Source organism: Cervus canadensis, chromosome 18 (genome assembly GCF_019320065.1).
Source record: "Cervus canadensis isolate Bull #8, Minnesota chromosome 18, ASM1932006v1, whole genome shotgun sequence".
NCBI lineage: Eukaryota > Metazoa > Chordata > Mammalia > Artiodactyla > Cervidae > Cervus > Cervus canadensis.
Genome location: NC_057403.1, coordinates 24,658,147 through 24,670,233, shown reverse-complemented (window position 1 = coordinate 24,670,233; position 12,087 = coordinate 24,658,147). Strand labels below are relative to the sequence as shown.

General features: G+C 52.2%; 1 protein-coding gene across 5 annotated transcripts in view; it reads left to right on the top strand.

Moving 5' to 3' along the window:
• RYR1 (ryanodine receptor 1) overlaps positions 1 to 12,087 on the top strand; it is a 125,377-nt gene that overhangs the window by 724 nt on the left and 112,566 nt on the right. For all 5 annotated transcript variants that reach the window (XM_043435392.1, XM_043435391.1, XM_043435394.1 and 2 more), the window contains exons 2-11: positions 5,010 to 5,129; positions 5,995 to 6,099; positions 7,162 to 7,236; positions 7,329 to 7,407; positions 7,798 to 7,910; positions 8,235 to 8,328; positions 9,495 to 9,588; positions 9,689 to 9,763; positions 10,244 to 10,400; positions 10,548 to 10,712. In XM_043435392.1, the coding sequence (XP_043291327.1) occupies positions 5,010 to 5,129; positions 5,995 to 6,099; positions 7,162 to 7,236; positions 7,329 to 7,407; positions 7,798 to 7,910; positions 8,235 to 8,328; positions 9,495 to 9,588; positions 9,689 to 9,763; positions 10,244 to 10,400; positions 10,548 to 10,712 (1,077 nt within the window). The remainder of the gene's footprint in view (positions 1 to 5,009; positions 5,130 to 5,994; positions 6,100 to 7,161; positions 7,237 to 7,328; positions 7,408 to 7,797; positions 7,911 to 8,234; positions 8,329 to 9,494; positions 9,589 to 9,688; positions 9,764 to 10,243; positions 10,401 to 10,547; positions 10,713 to 12,087) is intronic.

Sequence of the window (12,087 nt, the reverse complement as noted above, 5' to 3'; positions counted from 1 at the left end):
TTTCTTCCCCCACTTGGTCTTGGGGAGAAGGGTCAAATATGGATGCTAATGGTCTCTGGGTGGTGTCTCTCCGGATCTGTCTCTTTGAGTTGTTTGCACCTCTGTCTCTCTCCATCTCTGTCTCCCTGTCTCTGGCTTTGTTCTTCAGCTTCAGGCCATCTGCGTTTCACACCGCGTCTTCAGTGTCAAAGACTGTGTCTCTCCCCGCATCTCTGATCCTTGACTGGGGGGGTGGGGCAGGGCAGGGAATTGGAACAACAGGTGTCCCTCCCAGAATAGACCGTTTTTCTGGGGCCTGGTCAGGGGACAGGAGAGAGGATGGAGGAGGGGTTGCCCATCTCAGTGTCCTTCCCATTTTTCCTCCCAGTGGTTCTGCTGGGTGTGGGGGTGTGAGGAGGGGAGACGACGTTCTCACTACTGGGCCAGGTCTGCTGATCCTGCACTAGCCCTTCCCCACCCGCTCCGGGCCCTGGGAAATGCTGACACAGCATTCCGGCCCCAGAATAGGACCCTGGTGAGCCAGCTCTGGTTTCCTGGGAGGGAGGAACGAACAGCTGGGGCTGGTAGTGAAGGATGGGGACAGCTGGACATTCGGCCATGGGAGGAGGCCTAGCTTCACCCTAGATGCTTGCCCCAGCTCCAGCCCCTTAGCAGACATCATGGGTTGGGCTCTGCCCTGCTCCCCAGCCCTAATAAGACCATGGCCATGGCCATGAGCCCTTGAGCAGCCACTCTGCATCAGGCGCCATGCCCAGGGCCTCAGCCTCCGGAGGCATCTAATTATATCCTTGCCGCTCTATCTTCTGAGGTAGGGCCCTATCTTTATCTCCCTGGGAGTTTTGAGGGAAACCGAGGCCTGAGTGGCAGAGTCACTGACCAAGGTCAAGGCCAGGAAGTGTCATCTCTGGATGCCCCTGGGTACAGCCCTCTTGCTTTCACAAGAGGAAGACTGGGCTCCGACTTGCCTGGGTAGCCAGCGTTGGGTTCTAGAGGCCTGGCTTTGGCATCTCTTGGCCCCAGACTGGGTCCATTTTCCTGAACTTTATTGAGGTTATCGGGTGATTTTCTCAAACTCTCATCCCACCAGTAAGAAATATATTTTATATTGCAACCCAGTACATGCATCTATACACATATATTATAAAAAGTCAACTTTATCGAGTTATAATTGACAGGCAATAAGTTGTACCCATTTTAGGTGTTACAGTTGACAAGCTGTCCACACCCATGTAACCACTATCATAATCAAGACACAAGACATTTCCTTTACCCCAGAAAGTTCCCTTGGGCTCTTTTCAGTAATCATCCTGCTCATCTGCTTTATGTTACCATAGATTCCATTAGTCACTAACCAGTGTTTCATGTAAAGTATATGCTCATTTGTCTTGCTTCTTTTGCATACTGTAATATTTTTGACATTAATCTATGTAGCATGTATTAAGAATTCATTCCTTTTTTGTTGCTAAGTATTCCTTTGTGAATATGCTGCAATTTGTTTATCGGTTCACCTGCTGATGGACATTTGGGTTGCCTCCAGTTCATAGTATTATGCTCGAATTAGGTGCATTCACACATGCCTATTTTTAACTGAAACAAGTTTCATAAAATGTAGGTAGCCTTTAGAACATGAGGGGCATGCTGCTATTTTCTGTTCTTGCTCTACTTTTATTTCACTTTTTAAGCATGATGCCCATGGTCCCCAAATTCCTTTCATTTCCTTCTGATGGGTGGCAACATCCAGCCTTGCCCAGGCTGGGGTTTCTCAAAGCTCGGCCCAGGTCAGAACCTCCTTGGGTCTGGTTAATGGTCCAGATTCCCCACTGACCCCAGAGCTACTGAATCAGGCTCTTGGTATTGAGGGGGAGAGTAGGGCAGCTAGGAAGTTACCTTTTTAACCAGCCTCCTCCCACTTCATTCTGATGTAGGAGAAAGTTAGAGATTCATTGGCATAGGGATTAGGCTCCCTGTCTCTGGTTTACATCTTGGTTTCGCCTGTTTCCTAACTTTGGGCAAGTGATTTTTATTTTTCTCTCTGAGCCTCCATTTCCCAGTCTGGAAAATGAGTACAAAAATATGTACCCTGAGGGTTCAAGGGGTACATGCAAATATCTCTCTGAGCTCATCTCCCACTTTCTCCCCTACTCTTGAAGACAGCACCACCAGGCTGTCTCCCTTGCTTTTTCTGTTTTTTAAATTAATTATTCATTTATTTGGCTGCACCGGGTCTTAGTTGCAGCTTGTGGGATCTAGCTCCTGGACCAGGGATCAAACCTTGGGCCCCTGGCATTGGAAGCACAGAGTTTTAGCCACTGGACCACCAAGGAAGTCCCTCCCTTGCTTTTTCTGAACACCCTCAGCCTCAGGCCTTTGCACAGGCTGCCTCCTCTTCCTGGAACATTCTTCCTCCAGAGATGATCAGGCCTGATTCTTTCTTGTTATTCAGACAAGGTTCAGCTCAAATGTCACCTCCTTGCAGAGGCGGTCACTTCACCCCCCTCACTGATGTCATCTCTACCCCCAAGAGCCACTCACTTACATCACCCTGAGTTATTTTTTTCCAGAGCACTTACACTAAAATTAAAATTATAAATTGATTCACCTTTTTTTTTTTTTTCCCCCTCACTGAGCAGCATGCAGGATCTTAGGTTCCCTGACCAGGGATTGAACCCATGCCCCCTGCAGTGGAAGCACAGAGCCTTAACCACTGGACAACCAGGGAAGTCCCTGATTCACCTGTTCATTACATCTCCCATAAGGATGTCAGCTCCACAGCCAGGGATTTTGCCTGCTTTATTTGCTGTTTTATATCCACACGTAGTCAGTGTCTAGCACAGAGCAGATGCTCAGTGTTTATTAGATGCATGTAAAGCCCTGAGCATGAAGTCTAGCAGACAGTAGGTGCTTGATAAATGCAAACCATACAATCCCTTTGAATAGATAGCATATACCCGGATGTCGGGGTTGGGGGTTATAGAACAGAATAGTCCTGGGTCCCCTCCTCCCAGGCTGGATAGAAAGAAAGAGGGCTGTCTATGGGGAGTGGAGCCCAAGGTTTGCTGGAAGGACTAGGGGCTGTGTGACTTCCGGCAGGACGCCTAACCTCCTTGAACCTATTTCCTTGGCTGTAAAATGGAATAATCACTGCCTTACTTGGTGGTTAAACACCGAAGTCTCCATCAGTATTTTTCCCCCCATCAGTTTTGGTTGAAACCTCTGTCAGTAAAAGTGTTGAGCATGCCCCTAAGTACATTTATATTAATTATAAATGTAATACAGGCTACTCAACTAACATATCAAGAAGTAGTCTAGTGTTCTAAGAGTGAGGCATATTGGGAATTCCCTAGAAGTCCAGCGCTTTCATTGCCAAGGGCCTGGGTTTGAATGAAAACAACAACAACAACAACAAAAAGGCGGTGTGTGGCATATAGAGCTGCAGCATTGGGATCAAATCTCAGCTATGCCATATTCCAGCTGTGTGACCTCAGGCAAGTCACTTCACCTCTCTGGGCCCGTGTTTCCACAGGTTCAAATACCAGGACTTATCTCAGAAGTTTGTTCATTTTACCTACATTTTAAATTTACTTCAAGCTTAGAGAAAAGTTGTGAGGTTAGCTCAAAGGACTCCCACGTAGCCTTCAGTCATTTCCCCCAGATGTTAAGATGCTTTCCCTTCCCTTCTCCCTCTCCCTCTCTCCAAATGTCTTTTCTTAAACTGTTTGAGAGTAAGTTGTGGACATGATAACCTTAACTCCTAAATCCTTCAGTGTCTGATTCTTAAAAAACAAGGGCTTTCTCTTCTTACAAAGGGGAAGATGATGGCTCAGATGGTAAAGAATCCATCCGCAATGCTGGAGGCCTGGATTTGATCCTTGGGTTGGGAAGATCCCCTGGAGAAGGGAACGACAACCCACTCCACTATTCTTGCCTGGACAATCCCATGGACAGAGGAGCCTGGCGGACTAGAGTCCATGGGGCCTCAAAGAATCAGATACAACTTAGTGATTAACACTTGGCTGTTGTTGGTGGTCTCTCACAAAACCACAGCACAGTTATCAAAATCAGGAGATTTCATGGGAACTTCGCTGGTGGTCCAGTGGTTAAAACTTCACAATTTCAATGCAGGTGACATGGGTTCGATCCCTGGTTGGGGAACTAAGATTCCACATGCTGTTTGGCATGGCCCCCCAAAAAATCAGGAGATTTCTGATGGCTGTGATACCATCATCTAATTCACAGGCTATATTCACCTGTCACCAGCTGTCTCTATACCGTCTTTGCAGCATCTCCCCTTCATCCAGGATCCAGTCCAGGCTCTGGCACTGCATTCAAGAGTCACTAGACAGCACTCCTTAAATGATAACTACTATTAAAACAACACACAAAAGAGAAGTTGAGATCACTGCGCTTAAAAGCCATTTAACTCCAGAGGCCAATATTTTCCATCCTTTTGGACCCCCACCTGGGAGTCCCTGGAGCCACTTGGCATGGGTGCGTGCTAAGTCGCTTCAGTCGTGTCCAACTCTTTGCAACCCCATGGACTGTAGCCCGCCAGGCTCCTCTGCCCATGAGATTGCCCCGTGATTCCAGGCAAGAATACTGGAGTAGGTTGTCATGCCCTCCTCCAGGTGATCTTCCGGACCCAGGGATGGAACCCGCTTCTCTTAAGTCTCCTGTCTTGGCAGGCAGGTTCTTTTACCAGGGCGCCCCCTGGGAAGCCCGGAGACCGTTGGACTGGAGTTCAAATACCAGTTCCTCCTCTTATCAACCATCTGGGCTTGGACAAGCCATGTCCCCTCATTGAGCTTCTGTTTCCATATTTTAACACTGGGATGACACTGGCTCGGATCTCATGGGGATTTTAGAGGCATGTAGAGCCCTCAACTCGAGCCCCTGCTGGATAGATGGCGAGGGTGGGGGTTACTAGCAGTATCTTTTCCACGAGGGGAAGGGGTAGACCGGGGGGCGGAGTCTCGGGGCGGCGCCTCCCCTGACGCTCGGCCCGCCCCCAGGACGACGAGGTGGTCCTGCAGTGCAGCGCCACGGTGCTCAAGGAGCAGCTCAAGCTCTGCCTGGCCGCCGAGGGCTTCGGCAACCGCCTCTGCTTCCTGGAGCCCACCAGCAACGCCCAGGTCTGTGCGGGACAAAGCAGAGGGTCTGACGGCAGAGAGGCCGGGACCTGAAGAAGGGGGTCTGGGGGGGTCTGGAGAGGGGGTGCTCTTCCCACGAGGGAAAGGGGCGAGGTCTGGGGTGGGCGGAGGTCTGAAGAGGGAGGGGCGGGGGGCGGAGGGTCTTCAACCCAAGGCAGAAGGGCCGGGAGGGTCAGGGGGTGCTAGCAGGGGGCTGACTAGGGAGGGGCTGGAGGCTGAGAAGTGGAGGGAGTTTGGGGTCCGAGCCTGAGGTGTACTCAGGATCTGAGGGAGGAGGTGGCCTGGGGGGATGGGGTGGGGGCTGGGAGAGGGAGGGGATCTGGAGACTGACGGAGGAGGCGGCCGGGGGCCTGAGGTGCCTGGGGTGGGAGGCTCAGGGGGGCGGTGTGAGGCCGGACTCGCCCTGGTGCATTTGAATCCGTGACCGCCGCTGTCTGAGGGAGGGGCAAGAGCTAGGACTGTCTGCTGGTGATGGCGGGAGGTGGGGATTCTCTGCGGGGAAGGCCAGGAGGAGGCTCCAGAGTTGGAATGGGCGCAGTGTGTCTTGCTGGGGGAGGGCGAGGGCTGAGGCCTCTTGAGATTAGGTGGGGTGTGGACACTTCTGTGAGGTTCGGGCGGGATAAAGGGGTGTTCAGGAGGAGGAGAATAGAGGTATTTCCTGGGATGTTGGCGCGGATGTGGGGGTGTCTGAAGTGGGCGGCAGAGGGTAGGGCTTCTTGGAGGGTTGGGGTCAGGTCTGGGTCTCTAAGGGGTGTAGGTATTTAGATTAGGGGCAGGGGTGCACCAGCACTTTGGAGCTTTCAGGGCCATGTTCACCTCTCCCTACCCCTACCCACCCCCTCCCCAGAATGTACCCCCCGATCTGGCCATCTGTTGCTTCGTCCTGGAGCAGTCTCTGTCCGTCCGAGCCCTACAGGAGATGCTGGCCAACACCGTGGAGGCCGGTGTGGAGGTGAGGCTCCCCCCAGGTGGGATGGGTGGCAGGGACGGGTGGGAGGACCTGGGGGTCATTTACCGTCCTCTCTTCTTCCTCTCTCTGCCCTGCCCCCCGCAGGCCCTCAATTTGGATAAGTGGGTAGGTCTGGCCTTGGGTGTCATCTGTTCTTGCTACCTCTCCTGACCCCAGGCCTGCCTCTTGGGCCCAAACCCTGCACACAGGGGTTGGGGGTCTCCCCCACCCCGGTTGTCAAGGTCTGTGGAGCCCAGAAAAGGCCAGGCAGGAAGGAAGGAAGGAAGGGGGTGGGGGCTTTTGAGCCCCCTGTTCCGCCACCCACTCCTTCCTCCTCTTTTCCATCCTTTCCTCCAACTCCGCTCCCAGCTCTTCTCTGCATGGGACCTCTCCCCTCATCACCTTCTGCCGCCCCAAGTGTGGATCCCCTCTGGTCCAGGAGTGGGTCTGCCATGTGATCACGTGGCCCCATCACATGGCCCCCTCAGAGCATGGGCATGTGATGGGCATGTGATGGGGCATGATGCCTTTGAGCATCCGGGTGTACCCACCCCTCCAAGAGGGGCTGAGTCTCCTTGTGCCTGGGGGTGAGGGGGTGGTGGCAGCACAGGGCAGGTCTCTATGGACGATGCTCCAAGGCAACAACTGGCAGGACAGTACCGGTGCCCAGACGTGTTATGACGGGTGACAGCAGAGGGGGCCAAGGTCCATGGAACATGAGATACGGGGGCTTCCCGGAGTGACCCTAGGTATCTGAACCTCTGGAAGAGGGGTTCAGCCCCCTGGGTGACTTTGGGGCCTGGCTAACAAGTTGAAGGAGGCGAGGAGGACAGAGTGGGCTTTGGGGAATATAAAACACCCCATCCACAGCTTTCTCAGAGACCAGACCCTGCTTCCCCGTGGAAGCAGGGAAGCTGAGGCAGAAAATCTGTTTCTGGTCTGAGCTGAGTTTTCTTCGAATTCAGGCCTGAGCATGGTGTTTTCCGGGGAGCATAATCCCTCCTGGTAGGCCAGATGTTTCAGGGGGGCGCCTATTCTCACTCTGTGCCCTCCGTGCTCCCACAGTCGTCCCAGGGTGGGGGACACAGGACACTCCTGTATGGCCATGCTATCCTGCTCCGGCACGCGCACAGCGGCATGGTGAGTGCATCCAGGATGGGGTGGGGCAGGGTGGGGGCGAGGGGGCAAGGGGACAATGCCCACAGGAGGCTCACTCCCCACTCCAACCCTAGTACCTGAGCTGCCTCACCACCTCCCGCTCCATGACTGACAAGCTGGCCTTCGATGTGGGACTTCAGGAGGATGCAATAGGTACAGGGGCTGGAGGAAGGAGGTGTGATGGGGACACCGCAGCAGGGAATTGGGGTGCAGAAGGTCTGCAGGAATCTGGGAGTGGGCAGACATGGGGGACTTTGGATAGTCTGGGGGTGTGGATGGACATATTCTGGACAGAGAGGTTTGGGTGGACATGGGGGAACTCTAGGCAGAGAGTCTGAGGGCGAGAATGGGAAATTGAGGCAGGAGTAACAGGAGAGTCTGGGGAGGAGGGTTTGGAAGGCTCCGTGGCTGGGAATGCCTTGAGGAAGAGCACTGTTACCTGGAAAATTCCATGCGTCCAGGGGGTCGCAGAGTCAGACATGACTGAGTGACTGACCACACACGCACACACATCCAGAGAGCCCTCTCCTCCCCCACCCATAGGAGAGGCCTGTTGGTGGACGACGCACCCGGCCTCCAAGCAGAGGTCGGAAGGAGAGAAGGTCCGAGTTGGCGATGACCTCATTCTTGTCAGTGTCTCCTCCGAGCGCTACCTGGTGAGCAGCCCCTCCCCCACCACAGCTCCTGCTGCCCCCCGGGGCTGGGGGTTCATGGGACCCACCCTATCGCCTCATCATGGGTTTGCCTGGTCTTTGGCCCCAGTGTCCTGACTCCCAGTTTCCGGTTTCCATCCAATTTCTGGTTTCCATCCAGTTTCTGGTTTCTGATGCCCCATTTCCTGACTTGATCTCGGTTTCCTGATCTGTGACCTCTGATTTTCTGTCTGCCCATTTTTTGGCTTCCACCTTGGTTTCTGACTGACTCTGGAACTATTGTTCACACCCTATCATCTCTGACCCCCGTATCCTGGTGGCCCCCAGCACCTGTCGACAGCCAGTGGGGAGCTCCAGGTTGATGCCTCCTTCATGCAGACACTGTGGAACATGAACCCCATCTGCTCTGGCGGTGAAGAGGGTGAGGACCCCAGGCTTCTAGCCCCTAAGCAGATACCCCCAAAGCAGACCTCCAACATCACTCCTCAGACCCCAAATCTAGATCTCCCAATTATAACCCTTGCTCTTAGATCTCCAACTGATGCCAAATCTGAGACTCTAGAGCTCAAATCTCCAAACTGAAAACTCAACGTCAGATTCTAAATTCAGACCCCAAAACTTATATGCCAAACTCAAGTCCTAGAGGTCAGACCCATAAACTCAGATCCAAAGCTTGAAACATTAAATTTGGAGCTTATCTGTCAGATTCAAAACCTCTAAAGGCAAGCACAAGCTTATCCCTCAACCCCCAAAACCAGCCCCCACAAATTCAAACTCAGATCTCCAATCTAAGACCCCTAATTCAGACCTCAAACTCAGTCAATCAACCTCAGTCCTCCAACTTTAACCTCAAATCTCCAATATCATCTCTTAGTTCAGACTGCCATACTAAGACCCTAAATAAACCATGGCCCCAAAACTTTGACCCCAAATCTCATACCTCAAACCTCAGAGCCCTAAGCCAGACCCAAGCTGAGACTCAAGTCACAGATAACAAAATTCAGGCCTTAATCTCAGACCCTGATACTCAAATCCACCAGTTTGTAACTACAAAGCTCCTATCTCCCCAGACTCAGACCCAAAAGTTAAAACTTTCAAATCTCAGACCTCAAACCTCAGATACTAGCCTCAGACTTCCAAAGTAACACTTAAAATTCAGACCCCAACTTCAGATCCAACCACTGTACTTCTAAACCCAGGCCTCGAAGCAAGCCCTGGAACTCTGACCCCAGTGTCAGGGAATATTAAACCCAAATCTTTGATGATGTTCCCTGACCCAACCTCAAAAATCCAAACTCAGACCTTTAAAGCCCAGACCTGCAAACCTCCCAACCTCAGCCCCACACACCCAGACCCCCAAAATTAGATCCCCACCTCAGACTCCAAATCTCATGCCTCTAGCTCAGGCCTCAAACTGAGCCCAAATCTCAGACTACCACTTTGTACCTTCAAACTCAGATGTCCTATTGCAGACCCCCAAACCCAGCCCCCAGCTTCCCACAGGGCAGAAGGAGGGCCCTCAGTTTTGGTTCCAGACCTTTTGGGGGCTCCAGCTCCCCGTGACCACCTGCCCTTGCTTCTGTCCAGGCTATGTGACCGGTGGCCACGTCCTCCGCCTCTTTCATGGACACATGGATGAATGTCTGACCATTTCTCCTGCTGACAGTGATGACCAGCGCAGGTCTGGGCTTGGGACAAGAGGGTCTGGGGTCTTGGGGCTGAGGGGTGGGTGGCAAAGTTTGGCTGGGGAGACTGGACCTTACTATCTTCCACGTGCCCAGACTTGTCTACTATGAGGGAGGATCTGTGTGCACCCACGCCCGCTCCCTCTGGAGACTGGAACCGCTGAGAATCAGGTAGGGGTCGGGTTGGGGGAGGCAGGATTCAGGGGTTGTGAGGGGTTCCTGGGGGCCTGGGAAGAGAAGAGGGTTTTGAAGGAAGAGCTGAGGAAGAGACTGGAGGGTTCTGAGGGAAAATCTGGGGTCCCTAAGGGAGCAATGAAGGTCCTTAGGGGTCTTGGGGGTGGTGAGGGTTCCTCAGGCAGAGATCGGGGATCCTGACTGAAACTGTGGGGAGTGGAGGGGAGAAAATGACAAATCTGGGAAACCTGGGTGCACCAAAATTATCTGGGGAAGCTCTGAGAAAGAGGGCCTGAGAGAAGTTTGGGGTTCCCGAGGGAGACCTGGGGGTCCTAAGAAAAATCTCAGGGCTCCAAGGAAGGCTTGGGGCCCTCTGGAACAGGGCAGAGGGCTTGAGAAGGTTTCAAAGAAGACTGTGGTGTCCATTGAGAGAACTGGGGGACCCTCTGACCCCCACCTCGTCCTTACCCTTTGCAGCTGGAGCGGGAGCCACCTGCGCTGGGGCCAGCCGCTCCGCATCCGGCATGTCACCACCGGGCGGTACCTGGCGCTCGTTGAGGACCAGGGCCTCGTGGTGGTTGACGCCAGCAAGGCCCACACCAAGGCCACCTCCTTCTGCTTCCGCATCTCCAAGGTCGGTGCAATCAGGATGCCTGCTCTCACCTGGAGCTCTAAATTCCACTCCAGCCCCACCTCACACTTTGGAATCTCTTGTTGGGGGGGGGGTTCCCCATTAAACTCCCAAGCAGAGGAGGCTGACCTCTGACCCCTGCCCCTGTAGGAGAAACTGGATACAGCCCCCAAGCGTGATGTGGAGGGCATGGGCCCCCCGGAAATCAAGTATGGGGAGTCACTGTGCTTCGTGCAGCACGTGGCCTCAGGCCTGTGGCTCACCTATGCTGCCCCGGACCCCAAGGCCCTGCGACTGGGCGTGCTCAAGAAAAAGGTGGGTGCCTGGAGAGGGGAGGCCTGGGCTGCAGGCTGGGGCAGGAAGGGGGCTGGGGGTGGTCACGCTTGAACCTTCAGGGTTTGAGCATGGGATTGAGAGAAAGACAAAGACTGAGAGAGAAACTGAGATTGACAGACATAGGAAAAAAGTATATATATATAAATTATATATATAATATATACATTATATATATACACACACACACATATATATATACAGTGGGAGGGAGGTTCAAGAGGGAGGGGAAATATGTATGCTTATGGCTGAGTTTCATTGTTGTACGGCAGAAACCAATGCAACACTGTAAAGCAGTTATCCTCCAATTAAAAATAAATTAAAACAAGAATGAAAATAAAGTGGAACATTTTGGAGGATTTTGTCAAATTACACTAAAAGCTAAAAAGATATGTCCTTTGGCATAAGCGATTCTGATGTTAGAGATTTATCTGTAAGGGAATCAATTGGATAATTGTACAAAGATTTGAGTATATTTATCAATGTAAATGTCCAGTTAAAAAAGAATATATAAATGAAGAGAGAGATATATATAGACAGACATGAAGACAGAAAAATAGAGAAAGATAGACAGAAATATGAAAAGACAGAGATGGAAAGAAAAAGATGGACAGTAACAAACTGAGAACAATATTCAACCAAGTATTGAGTACCCCAGTTGTTCTGGATGTATGTGTGGAAAAATAGGCGAATTAGACTGACCTATTCCCTGCCTTCCCCATCTCAGACACTGACTAAGCTGTCTCTAATGAAGTACAGTTTTACAACCGAACAGTAGGAAAGCTATTAATACTTTTGGTAGAGGGAACAGCATGTGCAAAGGCCCTGAGATTGGGATGAAGTTGGTCTGTTGCAATCACAGAAAGGAGATCTAGTTTGGCTGGCAGAGAGTGAGCAAGGGGTGGATTATAGAGATGAGGGCAGAGAGGGGATGAGAACAGATTGTGTAGGGCCTTGTGGGCTGTGGTGATGGGGGGAGGGGGGGAATCTTGACTTTTACCCTGTATGAGATGGAGCCAGAAGAGAGTTTTGAGCAGGCCTGGGGATGACCTGATTAAGGTTCACAGGGTTCCTGAGCTGCTTGTGGGAACAGACTATGGGAGTGAGCAGAGTTGGAGGAGGGAGTTGGGGTGGGAAGGGGCAGGTGGGGGGTGACCGTGGACAGCACAGGGGTTTCTGTGGAATGAGGATAGGGAAAGAGTCTGGTTGTATTTTGAGGGCAGAGCCAACTGGATTTTCTGACAGATTGGATATCAGGGTGAAAGGGACAGCGAATAAGGATGAGGCCATTATTTTTGCCCTTTATGTCCTGAGCAGCTGGAGGGAGGGAAGTGCCATTAAGTGATTCAGGGACAGC